The sequence below is a fragment of the Urocampus carinirostris genome, chromosome 17 (genome assembly GCF_059441175.1).
Source record: "Urocampus carinirostris isolate Australia breed hairy pipefish chromosome 17, RoL_Ucar_1.0, whole genome shotgun sequence".
Classification (NCBI taxonomy): Eukaryota; Metazoa; Chordata; class Actinopteri; order Syngnathiformes; family Syngnathidae; genus Urocampus; species Urocampus carinirostris.
In genome coordinates this window covers 1,265,001-1,280,158 of record NC_142365.1, presented here as the reverse complement: position 1 = coordinate 1,280,158, position 15,158 = coordinate 1,265,001, and the positions used below count along the sequence as shown (strand labels likewise).

The 15,158-nt window shown below is 39.7% G+C and overlaps 1 protein-coding gene across 2 annotated transcripts in view; it reads right to left on the bottom strand.

Moving 5' to 3' along the window:
* Window positions 1-1,718: 1,718 nt before the first annotated feature.
* The window catches only part of dpagt1 (dolichyl-phosphate (UDP-N-acetylglucosamine) N-acetylglucosaminephosphotransferase 1 (GlcNAc-1-P transferase)), a 14,193-nt gene continuing 753 nt past the window's right edge, over window positions 1,719-15,158 (bottom strand). For both annotated transcript variants that reach the window (XM_088321597.1, XM_088321598.1), the window contains 8 exons: window positions 14,158-14,278; window positions 13,859-14,072; window positions 10,774-10,920; window positions 8,718-8,802; window positions 7,249-7,437; window positions 6,121-6,208; window positions 2,986-3,141; window positions 1,719-2,913 (listed from right to left, as the gene is read on the bottom strand). In XM_088321597.1, coding sequence (XP_088177723.1) covers window positions 2,848-2,913; window positions 2,986-3,141; window positions 6,121-6,208; window positions 7,249-7,437; window positions 8,718-8,802; window positions 10,774-10,920; window positions 13,859-14,072; window positions 14,158-14,278 — 1,066 coding nt within the window. In that variant the 3' untranslated portion in view covers window positions 1,719-2,847. The remainder of the gene's footprint in view (window positions 2,914-2,985; window positions 3,142-6,120; window positions 6,209-7,248; window positions 7,438-8,717; window positions 8,803-10,773; window positions 10,921-13,858; window positions 14,073-14,157; window positions 14,279-15,158) is intronic.

The following is a 15,158-nucleotide window of genomic DNA, read 5'->3' as shown; positions in this document are numbered from 1 at the left end:
TTACACTCGACTATACAGTGCCATCTAGTGGCCAAATATTACACATTGGGGCTCTAAGCAGGATTCGTACCGCCTTTTCAGGGACGCATTCAAGCACTTTTTAAGGATTTTAAAGCCAATTGCATTTTTTTTCAGTACCATTTAAATAAAAATCCTGTCTGAATTCTATTTTATTTTACAGAACCACAAAAAATATATATCTGTAATTTACATACACACAATTTCTTATCCTGCGTGTGCATCTATCATGACATGCCAATTTTAGATCTTGAGTAATTCTCAAATGTATTTTTGAGACAAATCTCTCCATATAGGTCTTGGGGAAATGACAGTATTATGTAACCTACATATTCAGTGACAGAAAGTTCTTCCCATTACAATTTAAGTCAAGTCAAGTCATTTAAATTTGTATAGCCCTTAATCACAAAGGGCTGAACAGGTTATTGCACACCACAGACTATTATTACACCATCCCCTGGTCTAAAATCTACATAAGGGTTTTAGCACTTGAAAACGCTGCACTAAATTTTTGCATGGCCCATGACATACGTCCGTAATTGATCTATAATCCTTGCACGAATACATAGTTCATAGTGCCCTGTTTAGGTGTAACATGCACCTGTCCTCTTGGGTGCGACCCATAGGGGGCGATGACTCGTCATAGGTATCCATCCATCCATCCATTATCTGCACCGCTTATCCTCAGCAGGGTCGCGGGGGTGCTGGAGCCCATCCCAGCTTTCTTTGGGCAGTGGGCAGAGGACAACTGATCACTCGTTAGGGACAATTTGTACCGGCCAATTAACCTGACATGGATGTTTTTGGAATGTGAGAGGAAACCGGAGTGCCCGGAGGAAACCCACGCCAGCACGGGGAGAACATGCAAACTCCACACAGGGGGTTTGATCTCACAACCTCAGAACTGTGCCGCACACGCGCTAACCACTGCGCCGCCGTGCTGCCCTCGTCATAGGTAGTACAAACTAATACCAGCTGTAGTCAATCACAAGGAAGGAGGAAATGCAATGGCAAAGCGGAGCCGGCAGACAGCAGTGCCACGGTCGTTTTTTAAGCTGACTTATTGACATGGCAACAATTTCAAGCATTTACAAGAACTTCATCCCAAATAAAATGATTTTTCAGTCCTTGAAAACACATTCATATTTAAGCATTTTCAAGGATTTCATCAACTGTATGAAGCCTTATGTCAGGTTCAACTCAACACTTGTAACAAAAACCTGTATACAAAAAGGACAGCGAGAATTATTTATGGTTTTCTGCAGGGCAAACGAGAGACCGCTTTTTATCACAGTGCCTCCAGCTCACTTCGAAGCAGTCTCCCGCCACCCTGCCTTTTATTCAGAAATGGTATTTCCTAATTACAAGGTGGTTTCAGACTGATAAACAGAGGAATGCATTTGAAAGTTACATTGCCAGTCGAAACCAGTTTTCGTGCAAACACTTGTTATTTGAAATGTGATTGATTAACTCTGTTTAATTACTCAAGAAGAGATCTGTGCCCCTTTGGGTCAAATCTGTAACTTATTCACACCATTGGTTCTCTCTAGAGTGCAGTGGGAAACTTTGTTTGTGAGAACATACTATTTCGTAAGCACAATATTTCAAGCAAACATGTAACACACATCAATGATAGTAAAATTGAATAACTTATGTACATTATTCCAACACCTTATTAAGTCAAAAACATGACACGGGTGTGCATTCCAGCCTTTATTTGACACTTTGAGCCAAACATATTTACAACAGCTGATATCCAGTTCGAAATTACATTCTAAAACGCAGTACAGTACTCCAGTGCCTTAGGACAAAACTGAGGGGTTTGGGGGGAAAAACACAAGATAATAGCTTAACTTCTTTTCAGTAACTTCAAAATAATGTTTATTTCCCCACAATTCTGTTTCAGTATTCTCTCGCATTTGTTTTGTTCCATGATGTGCTTTGTGCTCTTGATTGTCATGTGTCGGATTTGTTTTTCACATTTGCCGCTCGGACATGTGATTTCCCTTACTGCGGAGTTCAAAGGATAATCACACCAAAATCCATTTAGTTTACTTAACGTCCCTATCTGATTATAGTAAATTGGTTCAGGTGAATCGAGGGACTCCAACTCACATTGAATTATGCAAACATCAAGACTTTTGGTCCTTTTTTTGTAATTTAAAGCCAGTACAAAAATATCTCTTGGTATGGAAAGAATGACGATAAATACCATCATTTGTTTTCAAATGGCTAACTTTAGAACAATTTATGTCATAGTTGTACACAGGGTTGGGTAGGGTTACTTTAACTGGATTACTTTCAATTACTTTTGGATTACTCCAATAGCAAATATGCTAATAAAAGACAAAAGAAACTCAATATGAATAAAACGACTCAATTTTGTGCTTGGGGAGTAACAGAATACATGGAACGGCAAAAATGATGTCGGCAAGCTGTTTGGATTGATTTTCATTTTGTTGCTGTCGCATTTTATGTTCGTTTTGCCGGAGATCAAAGCCAGGAGAGAAAGCTTACCACGTGTTGTGAGTCATCATTTTATTCAGTTTTAGTTTCTTTTGTCTTTTATGAGCATATTTGGTATTGGAGTCATCCAAAAGTCATTGAAAGTAATCCAGTTAAAGTAACCCTACCCAACCCTGACTTTAAAGTAACCCTACCCAACCCTGGTTGTACATGATGTGAGCGTTGTGTAGCCAATTATAACTTCCCCGACCTTGCCAGGTATTGAGTATGAGGAGCAACAGTAACTGAGGTATCGAATCTTTCAAAAGGCACAAAAACGAGCCTTCACAATTGTTCCGAAAACGCGCGTTCATCCGTTTTCCACTAGACATCATAGAAGAGGCGCACCAGATGGTAACGGATCCCGAAAGCCAACACGCTTCCGATGACCTGCCCACACAAAAAGTCAAACGTTTCTGTTCTTCCTCAAATTGGGGTTTTCTACCCCAATTTTAGCCTTACCTGTATCAGGAGCATGATAGCAGTGAGGTTTCTCTCGTGCGTGGGCCCCAGGAATTTAAGCGCGAGATTTATGATGGTCATGTTGTTGCACTCAAGGAATTCATCTCCGTCGTGTTGTTCTCTGCGCACCTCGAGGAGCTTTAGTAATTCTGCAACCTGTGGAAAAGTTGGCATTTCCTTAAAATACATGAATCCAACATAAGGCAAGTCAAGTCATGTTTATTTGTGACGCCTGTAATCACAAGGAGTCTCAAAGGGCTGCAAAGACTAAAGAAACTACAGACTACTATGACACCATCCCCTGATCTAAAGCCGACATGAGCGCAAGGAAACACTCAAAAACCTCAACATGAGGAAAATGAAGAAACCTGGAGAAAGGACAGTCTCAAAGGGCTGCACAGACCACAGATTATTGCAAACCACAGACTATTATGACAACATCCCCTGATCTAAAACTGACATGAGGGCAAGGAAAAACTCAAAAACCTCAACATGAGGAAAATGAAGAAACCTTAAGAAAACCTTAAGAAGGGCTGCACAGATTATTGGAAATTACAGACTATTATGACACAGTCCCCTGATCTAAAACCTACTTGAGGGCAAGAAAAAAACTCAAAAACCTTAAGTCAAGTCATTTTTATTTGTTTGGCCCTTAATCACAAACACTCTCAAAGGGCTGCACAGACCACAAATTATAGCAAAACATAGACTATTATGACACCATCCCCTGATTATAACCATAAGGATCTTATCTTATTTCTAAATTGGATCACCTGAGACCTGGTATTATATACCGTAAATTCCGGACTATAAGCCGCTACTTTTCCCCCAAACTTTCAACCCTGCGGCTTATTCAGTGACGCGGCCAATTTATGTCATTTTTCTAACGGCCGCCAGCGGCGCTCCAGTACAACGGGTAAGATCTAGACCGGTGGAATATATGCGCCGAGGAAGACTGCAACTTCTTGTTTTGTGCATAAATTAAATTAGCGTAAAGGTACCCTCATCATGCAAAATGCAAAAAGAAAGGCACATGACACAGCTTTCAAGCTAAAAGTAATCGAGCAGTCCGATAAAGAAGGAGCGAGCGTGTTGCTAGCATGTTTTGGAATAAGGGAGCGTGGGACGACGTCTATATGACAAAGTTTCTTTTCAACACTGAGGAAGACGACTTTGATGGCTTCAGTTCTAAGGAGGAAAATGAGGACGGTTTACCATGATTTTTACAAGTACGGTAAGTTTTTTAACAGACACGTTTACTGTGTTGCGAGCGTGTTGCTAGCGTGTTGCTACCATTAACAGGCACCGCTTGGGATGAAAGTTATACTATTATTATTAAAGCTTTGAAAACTCTCTCGGTGTACCGTCTTTCTTTGTAAATATGTGTAACCATGTATAATATGTATTTGCAACTGTATATTTTTGTAATGTATTTATTTCAGACACTTATTCTGATATATTTTGCACGGGCGAGTAAAAAAGAAGGGGCGAAAAAACGACGGGAAGTGGGGACCGGTAAAGGTGAGTGTTTGTGGACGCAGCGGACAATAGTGGATATATATGTTTCCCATCCTTACCTTTGGAAATATACACTTTTTTCCCTTGGATTACTTCCAACGGGATCCGGACTCTGCAGGTCTGCGTCAAACCTTAAGTACCGGTATCATTTTCCGTTCATTTTGCCGGCTGTGATTTTTGGACTGTTTACTTTTATGAAGGACATTCAGTTTCAATCGCGGGACTTAAAGTCGGGTTTGGGTTAATTTTGTGTTTGTGTTACATTTTTTGAATGTGGGCGCATGCGGCTTATATACAGGTGCGCCTTGTGTAAGTACAAAAGCGGTTATCCTCTTAAAATGTGGTGGGTGCGGCTTATAATCAGGTGCGCTCTATAGTCCGGAATTTACGGTACATGAAGGATATGGCGATATTAAAAAAAAACGTATATGATCGCATGTACCAGCTCAGTAGCCTAGATGGTAAGGCGCCCGCTTTGAGACTGGGAGGTTCGGGTTCGCGCCCCGGCCGAGTCATTCCTAAGACTTAAAAAGTGGTCGGCGGCGCCCTCTGTTGGCTGCGGCTGCATCGGCTCGCTACAACGGGTCAGGTGCAATCGACATTTCGTTCTGTGTACATTGTTACACAGAATGACAATACAAGGAAATTATTATTATTATTATTATTATTATGTAAGCTCACTTTGCATTTAAGCCGACCTCCTAAAACTCCTTAAAAACGGCCACTTACTAAAAAAAAAATACATAAAATGTTGATTAAACTTGCACCCAAACAATGATAACTACTTAGACAGTGTGTATTATTCAACCACTAGATGTTGTTATGTCGTCATCCAATCTAAAAGAAGTGCTAAAAAGAAAACGTACTACGGAGACTCAAAACGACCAAAAAGCATGATTTTTATTTTGATTTCTATTTTTGGGTACCCGTAGCAGCAAGATGGCGGTCAAATATGTCAGCTCCTTCTAGATGAGGCTCATTTTATGTAAATGCACATTTTTTGACCAATACGTATTTTTCAAAATGCACATTATTAAGATAATTCATCTAGCTTTGCGTATTATTAAAATCAACATGATTTTATTTTTAAATTAATTACATTTTTATCATAAGAAGGTGCTAAATAATACAAACTGTCCCTTACAACGTGTAGATGAGAAAGGTTAAATTCCTGGTAATAAAGAAAAAAAAAATATATTTTTTTTAACCACCTACTGCAGAATCATACACTATTTTCGTTTTCGCAATCAATTCCTTCTTCGACTCAATCGTTTGTGTCATGTTTTTCCACTTTTCCCTCACCACTAACTTTCTTGGGGCCCATTATTACAGGCATAACAGGCAATAAAACTCATTAGATCACAATATAACGAGACGTGGTCCCTCTCAATCACAATTGAGACGGCGCCAATTGACAAAACAGGAAGGAGAGTTTGAGTGAAAGGGAGCATGAGAAAAGCCGCGCAGCCGTGGGGCATTGGGTGGCTTTGTCCGTCTTACGCCCCCTTGTGTTCATTTTGTTTTATATGTATATAAACCAATTTTGTATTTTATAGTTCTAAATTCAGTTTATAAGTTAGTTTATAGTGAACTACAGCATATTAATACATAACTGACCTGTAGGATGAGAAGTCCTAGTTTGGAAAGGTCCTTCCTTTTGAATTTAGAGTAACTCATCCCCAGTTTGCCCGTGTCTGGATTCAACCTTAAATGTGCAATTTACAATAGAAGAAAAGATTAGATCAGGATAGATATAGATATAGAGATAGGTAGATTGTCATAGGTACATAGATACATACATAGGTACATAGATAGATAGATACATAGATAAAGATGGATAGATAAAGATAGATGATAGATAAATAAAGATAGATAAATATATAAAGATAGATAGATATATAAAGATATAGATGGATAAATATAGAAAGATAAAAATAAATAAAGATGGATAAATATAGAAAGATAAAGATAGATAAAGATAGATATAGAAAGATAAAGATAGATGAATAAAGATAGATGCTAGATAAATAAAGATGGATAGATATATAAATAGAAAGATAAAGATAAATAAAGATATATATATATATATATATAAAGATAGATAGATATATATAAAGATAGATAAAGAAAGATGGATAAAGAAAGATGGATAAAGATAGAAAGATAAAGATAGATATAGATGGATAGATAAACATAGATAGATAAAGATAGATATATAGATAGAAAGATAACGATACATGAAGATAGATAGATAGATATCTAAAGATAGATAAATGTATAAAGATAGATAAATAAAGAAAGATGGATAAAGATAGATATAGATGGATAGATCAACATAGATAGATAGATAAATAAAGATAGATAGATATATAGATAGAAAGATAACGATAAAAAAAGATAGATGGATAGATAGATAAAGATAGATAGATATATAAAAATAGATAAAGAAAGATGGATAAAGATAGAAAGATAAAGATAGATAGAGATGGATGGATAAACATAGATAGATAAAGATAGATATAAAGATAGAAAGATGACGATAATTAAAGATAGATAGATGGATAGATATAGAAAGATAGATAGATATATAAAGATAGATAAAGAAAGATGGATAAAGATATAGATGAATAGATGGATAGATAAATAAAGATAGATAGATGAATAAAGATAGATGTATAGATAAAGATAGATGAATAAAAATAGATAGATACATTGTACTGTATACACTAGTTGGAAGAAAAGTACCTGGGAAGTCTGTGTCGAGGACAAGGAATAATATGGAAAAGTTGAGGCAAGGAGTAGAGAAAATTAATCACTTGAGGAATAAAAAATAGCAGCATCGTTTTGCTAAAGTGTCCCAGGATGCCGACAACAGCGAAAGTCATCCCCGCAAAGTAGCAGAAGGTATCGCCCACAAACACCGACGAAGGATACCTGGAAAATAGAAACAATAACAAAAAATAATAATTAAAAAATAAGTCGTTTTACATCAAATACACCAGACGCAAAAATAGATAGATAGATACTTTATTCATCCGCTTTGGGAAATTCACATTTCCAGCAGCATCCCTGAGCTGAGAACAGTACAATAATAAAGCCAAAAGAATACAATATACAAATACCCAGTGTGACGTGCAAATGCCCACTGTAGCGTGTTATATAGAGTAACTAAATAGTGCTTCACAGAATACATATTGCAGTAAGATTCGGTAATATCCAATGTAGGTGGTGTTTAATTTGGGCCTTTACTCTGCCGGGTGGAGTTAAAGAGCCTCATGGCACGAGGAAGAAAAGATCTCTTCGGTCTGTCCGTAGTACAAGACAGTGACAGCAGTCTGTCGCTGAAACTGCTCTTCTGTCTGGAGATAATGCTGTGTAGTGGATGCGATGGATTGACCACGATTGACCTCAGCTTTTTCAGTGCTCGTCTCTCAGCTACTGTTGTTAGGCCGTCCGGCTCTTTGCCCACAACAGAGCTCGCTTTCCTAGCCAGTTTATTGAGACGAGAGGCATCCTTCTTCTTGACGCTGCCTCCCCGACACGCTGCCGCATAGAAGAGGGCGCTTGCCACTACTGTCTCATAGAATATTTTCAGGAGCTTTTTGCAGATGTTGAAGGAGGCCAGCCTTCTGAGGAAGTCAAGTCGGCTTTGCCCTTTCCAACATAGAGCTTCTGTGTTGGCAGTCCAGTCCAGTTTGTTGTCCAGCTGCACAACCAGGTATTTGTAGGTCTGGACAAATTCTACACATTCTCCCTTGATGGTTACAGGAACCGGGTGAGTTCTGGTTCTCCTGAAGTCCACCACCATCTCTCTGGTCTCGGTGGTGTTTAGGTGCAGGTGGTTTGCGTCGCTCCATCGGACAAAGTCCCGAATCAATTTCCTGTACTCCTCCTCCTGCCCGTTTCTGATACATCCCACGATCGCAGTGTCGTCGGCAAACTTTTGCACATGGCAGGACTCAGAGTTGTACTTAAAGTCCGATGTATATAGAGTGAATAGGAACGGAGAGAGAACGGTCCCCTGCGGAGATCCTGTGCTGCCAACCACAGTGTCCGATGTACAGCCCCCCTGTTTCACATACTGGGGTCTGCCTGTCAGGTAGTCAGTAATCCATTCTACAAGGTGTGAGCTAACTCCCATCTCTGTCAGTTTCCTACTCAGTAGCAGAGGCTGTATGGTATTGAAGGCACTGGAGAATATGAAATGACCTTACCAGTTGTGGTAAAAAAGCGCTAAAGTGGTGAAGAAGAAAGGCATCATGAAGTAGAGAGAGAAAAGATGGTCTTCGTGGTAGTCCCCTGAAATTAAGAAAATAGTAACCATCAAAATGGATTCCACATGCTGATTAAGCTTACACTGGTAGAACTGCCAAACATTGAAAATCATATTTTGATTCTATTTATTAAGACCCCCCAAAAAATGAGGCCTATATGGCCCTATGTGAAAAAGTAATTTCCTCCCTGTGTGTCATTAGCCAAAATGCATCTTGGTTATCCTTAAGACTTTTGGAGAACCATTCTGTGGACTGATGGATCAAAAATGTAACCTTTTGGAAGGTGTGCAGCCCATAACATTTTGCGTAAAAATACCACAGCATTTGACAAAAAGAACATAATGCCAACATTTACTGTTGGCATGGTGGTGGCAGTATCATAGTCTGGGGCGGCTTTGCTGCCTCAGGACCAGGAAAACTTGCTGTGGTTGATGGAACTATGAATTCTGGTGTTTGCCAGAAGATCCTGAAGTTCTCATCTCTCATTATCTCATCTCATTAGCTACACCGCTTATCCTCAGTAGGGTCACGGGGGTGCTGGAGCCCATCCCAGCAATCATCGGGCTGAAGTTCACGTCCTCAAATTCAAGCGTGGTTGGACCATGTAGCAGGAAAACGCTCCGAAACACCTTTAAATGGCTCAAAAAAATGAAGGTTCTGGAGTAGCAAAGTCTGGATCTAAATCCAATTGAGGTTCTGTGGTGTGACCTTAAAGGGGCAGTTCATACGAGGAAACCCTCATATAAGGCAGAGTTGAAACCATTTTACAAAGAAGAGTGGGCCAAAATTCCTCCACAGCGTTGTGAAAGACTTACCGATTATTGTAAATGGTTGATTTCTGTTATCACTGCTAAAGGTGGCTCAACTTGCTATTGGGTTCAGGGGGCAATTGCTTTTTCGAATAGGACCAAGGGTCTTTTATAATAAAACACAATTGAAAGGAAATCATATCTGGAGGAAATCCAAATAAATAATTATTTTCCCCACTATAAGGCGCACTGGGTTATAGGGTGCACCCCCCAAAAATAGTTTTTGGTCCTATATTTTCCATACATAAGGCGCACCGGATGATAAGGCGCTACAATGGGAAACTTCTTACCCCCTTAACATTCCCAAAGCTTGCAAAGAAGCAAATACGTGTCCCAGACACGTTGCGGATGCGGTGTCCGTACGATGTCATGAAACAAACATTTCTTAGTTTCCATTTTATTTTTTGCTGGCAACTGTGTAGACAGCAAAGTAAGAATTTGATTGTGCAGGGAAACGGGGTTCTTTACTGTGCATATGACAATAAACACTTTGAATTGAATTGAGTTTCAAAATAGACTCATCACAAAAACATCAAGAGCGTTCTAAAACAAGATACCGGGAAAATAGAAAGCCGCATAGCTAAGTTCTCTTGCAGCCATCACGTTCAATAACGATACGTAACCATGGTCTTCTTACAACCGTGAGTGTAGTCAATCCAACCGTGTAAAATATTTACAAATACAGAATAGTAAAAAATGTTTTCTCTATGGCGTAGCGCAACCCAACGTGCGATTCACATTCGTCTTTTTCGGCCAATCGGAGGCTTTGTTTCGCCCCTTTAGCCTATGCCAGCCTGTAAATGATAAAAAGGATCCGCCCCCTTTACCTCCGAATAACTTTAGCCAATAGTGACTGATTCAAATGATGATTGACACATTGGTTAGGAAATGAAACGCCAGTATATAAATCCCAGCATACACCGCGGACGACTTCGGGGAAAAAATCGAGTCGGCGGCTGCTTGCCTTAGTTGCGAGACTTTGCGACTTAATATTGATCCATATATAAGGCGCACTGTATTATAAGGCGCATTGTCAGCTTTTGAAAAAAACAATGGCTTTTAGGTGCGCCTTATAGTGCGGAAAATACGGTAATTAGAAAAAAAACAGTCGTCGATAAATGGTAAGCTTTTGCATCTCTAGAGGAAATCTACATGAATTTCGAAGGAAATGAATTCACTGCAATTACCATTGAGCTCCAGCAGGTTAAAGATGATGATGGAGCCGGAGATGAACAGAGCTTGACCGGATTCGATGCCGTTAATACCGGCCAGGATGTTGATGGCGTTTGTGCAGAAGACTGCCAGCATGCCCATGTACACGTAGTAGAAAATACCTGAAAAAAAAAGAAAGCGAAAATCAGGTTACAGAAGAGAGTTTCCTATACAACTAATCAGGGTTGGGTAGGGTTACTTTAACTGGACTACTTTCAATGACTTTTGGATTGCCGTATTTTCCGCACTATATATGTTATAAGGCGCACCTTCAATGAATGATATATTTTAAAACTTTTTCCATACATGAGGCGCACCGCATTATAAGGCACTACAGTAGAGGCTGTAGTTACGTTATGCAAACATTAGATGGTGCCGCGCTAAAGGGAATGTCAACAAAACAGTCGGATAGGTCAGTCACTTTATTAATAGGTAACAAACAAGTTTTCCACAACTCCATTCGCTCCCAAAATGAATAAACAGCTGTTTTATTATTTTCTCTGAGGTAAAGCATTTTCGTGACACATCTTTAACATCTTGGAACAACAGCAAGGCATAACATTTTACTTTTCCTCCATTTAGTCAACACGCAAAAAAACGTCTGATACTGTGATGGTAAATGAAACGTTAGTGCAATCGCAATATAGTGACACTCGTAATGTGCAAAAACAATAACAAGTGCAAAACAATAACAATAAAGCAATAACATAATAACTGTAAAATTTAAAACGTAAACACACAAAAGAAAAACATAAAGCTCACTCTATCAGCTCCTCATCTACGAATCCCCCGAATTCTTCTTCTGCAGTGTTCGAATTGTTGCTGCTCTATTTCCGTGTCCTACTGCGTGACTGATCGCCTTGAGTTTAAACTCTGCGTTAGGAGCCATTTCAGGGTCTTTATACAAACGCACAAATAAAAGAGAATCGTTGTTTAATATTTCCCAGTATGCACAGCGCACTTCTTCTTCTACGCGAAAAATAGAGTCGGTGGCTGCTCACCGTAACATGCGAGACCTGTCGCGGCTCAATATTGATCCATATATAAGGCGCACCGGATTAGGAGGCGCATAGTCAGCTTTAAAAAAAAAATAAAAAAAATTTTAGGTGCGCCTTTTAGAGCAGAAAATATGGTACTCCAATACCAAATATGCTCATAAAAGACAAAAGAAAGTAAATAGGAATAAAATGATGACTCACAACACGTGGTAAGCTCTCTCTCCTGGCTTTGATCTCTTTGATCTCCGGCAAAACGAACATCAAATGCCACAGAAACCAAATGAAAATAAATCCAAACATCATTTTTGCCCTTCCGTGTATTCCGTTACTCCCCAAGCCTGCACAAAATGGAGTCATTTTATTCCTATTGAGTTTCTTTTATCTTTTATGAGCATATTTGGTATTGGAGTCATCCAAAAGTCATTGAAAGTAATCCAGTTCAAGTAACCCTACCCAACCCTGCTACTAATGCACTGGTCGGGAACATATGGAACGCGAGACGGATAAGGCTCTTATTACGAATACATCTGGCTCGGAGATAAAATTCACCTTTTTAGCGCGTTTAGGCCGGAAGTGCAATACCTTGTTTCTACCACAGACATCAGGAGCGCTGGAGTGTTTTTCTACCTTTTTAGGCTGGTAAGAAGAAATGTCGTTGGGATTTTCTTTCCTGTCTCCTAGCCAATGAGATGGATCAGAACTCAAATGCAAGTGTGATAACAGCCTTCTGCCATTTCAACAATATTTTTTCAAGTGTATAGTTTGTGCAAGTTATAAGAAAATAACCAATCGTCAACTACGTGCATGAGGACGAATGTTGAGATTTCAAAGATGTCGAAGATTCGCAACTCTAAAACGGAAGGGAGGATGATTGATAACCAATCGATTCCCAATGTAAATACTTCCGTGTTCTTCTCGTTTGCAGTATTGTTACGTTTCTTTTGAAACCGTTATTTGTGACAAAAATACAAGAGCGAGAGGGAGACAAAATTTGATCTGCGATAGAGTTTTTGTTAATATGGGACATAAGCTCTGGCAACATTATTTAATACATTTTGTGAAATCATCAAATGTGACAAAAAGAAATAAAGTACACTGAAGAAATAACTTTAGTCTGTAGATCAGGTTTGGCAGCTCTGTTTAATTTTGGGTAAAATGAAGTGTCTGAAACTCATGAGAAAAAGTTAGCGGACAGCAGGACAGACAACTGAAAAGTTGCCTGCCCCATTTTTCAAAACTTGAAAAAAACCAAAAACATTTTTGCAAAGTATTAAGGATTGATCAACAGAATATATAACTGAACACTTTAAAATGAAGTTTATTATAAATCTACTTATAACATTCATTGCATGGATATGACTCATCTTCATTCATGCTACAAGCCACGTGAACTCCTCTTTCCATGATGCTTTTCATGTACATTTACGTTTTGTAGCGTCATACATTTTGTTAGCTTCTTTTGAATCTTTCTTCTGGGGCTGAGGTTTTGGCTTGATTCCTAACCACTTCTCCATTTTTCTTGTGTTTTCTGTGCGTCTGCCACAAGCCACGTGAACTCCTCTTTCCACCATGCTTCTAATGTACGTTTACGTTTTGGAGCGTCATCCATTTTGTTAGCTTCTTTTGAATCCTCCTTCTGGGGCTGACGTTGTGGCTTGATTCCTAAGCACTTCTCCATTTTTCTTGTGTTCTCTGTGCCTCTACTTTGGAAAATGATATGCAAGCGCGCGACCTTATAACGCTCGGGAAAGTCCGGATGCACGAAGTTATTTGACGCGGGCTTCTGATTGGCTGCCGAGTATGCAAATTGCCAAACGGACCGAAATTCCGAAATTTCCAAACCGAACGAAGATTTTGAAATTGGAATACAGCAAACGTTTGATTTGAAAGAAAATATATATATTTTTTTTCCCTTGAACGGGCGGAGACTTTGCATAAGTTGTACGCCCGACGTAAAAGATGCACGCCCCGGGCGTCCAGGCAGACTTTATTTCAGACAAATAATATCATTTTTTTGAAATACATCTGAGTGGAAAGACAAAATCTTCTGGTATTGACGCACCTAAATCCAGATGCAGCCCCAGCAAGACTCTGAAGGGTTTGGGCACCAGAATCACCGTGTTGCCAAAGTTGGTGAAATAGACCATGAGCAGCGGCAAGGAGGCCATGGTAGGCAACAGGAGCTTGTGCCTCCATCGCAGGTTGAGCACGTCATCGGCGAATCCCAGGAAGATCATGCAGCAAATGGCGAGCAGAGCGCCTATCAGCTGCACAAACTGAACAAAAAACAGGACACGAGCGACCGATGTCCGGAATGGAATCCGTGCTCCGTGTCGGGGACGCCGTTTTAGCCCTACCGACCTTATCGTGTGGGAAACCGTTGCACCGATCTCCGACGAAGCAACTGAGGAAAGGCACCGGGATGAAGCAGAAGAGGATGATGAGGAAGACTGTACCACTGATGACACCTTGGGATTCTGGACTAAGGAAACAGAAAAGGAACAAACATTGTTTTAAAGAATGCGTGGACAAACATTTTCAGACGCGGGTCGCATTGTTAAAAAAAATGGTAGGGGAAAAAAATGACTGGTTTAATTTCGAGATCAAGATTTGTGTTTGTATGTGACATCTATTTTGTTTCTCACGCTCTCTCTCTCTTCCTTTTTTCCTTCTCTCTCTCTTGCTTGCTTTCCCCTTCTGTCTTTCTCTCCTCTTTTCTCCCCTTGTCCCTTTCTCTCTTTCTATTTTTCTTTATATTTCGTTCTCGCTCTTTCTTTCCCCCTCTCTCACTATCTCTCTTTTTATCTATTTCGTTTCTCACGCTCTCTCTCGCTCTTCCTTTTTTCCTTCTTTCTCTCTCTTGCTTTCCCATTCTCACTTTCTCTCCTTGTCTCTTTCTATTTCTCTTTGGATTTTGTTCTCTCTCTTTCTTCCCCCCCTCTCACTATTTCTCTTTTTACCTATTTTGTTTCTCATGCTCTCTCTCTTCCTTTTTTCCTTCTCTCTCTCTCTTGCTTTCCCCTTCTCTCTTTCTCTCCTTGTCTCTTTCCCTCTTTCTATTTCTCTTTGGATTTCGTTCCCTCTCTTTCTTCCCCGCTCTCTCACTATTTCTCTTTTTCTCTATTTTGTTTCTCACGCTCTCTCTCGCTCTTCCTTTTTTCCTTCTGTCTCTCTCTCTCTCACTTGCTTTCCCCTTCTCTCTTTATCTCCTCTTTTCTCTCCTTGTCTCTTTCTCTCTTTCTATTTCTCTTTGGATTTATTTCTCTCTCTTTCATTCCCCCTCTCTCACTATTTCTCTTTTTATCTATTTTGCTTCTCACGCTCACGCTCTCTTCTTTTTTTCCTTCTCTCTCTCTCTCTCT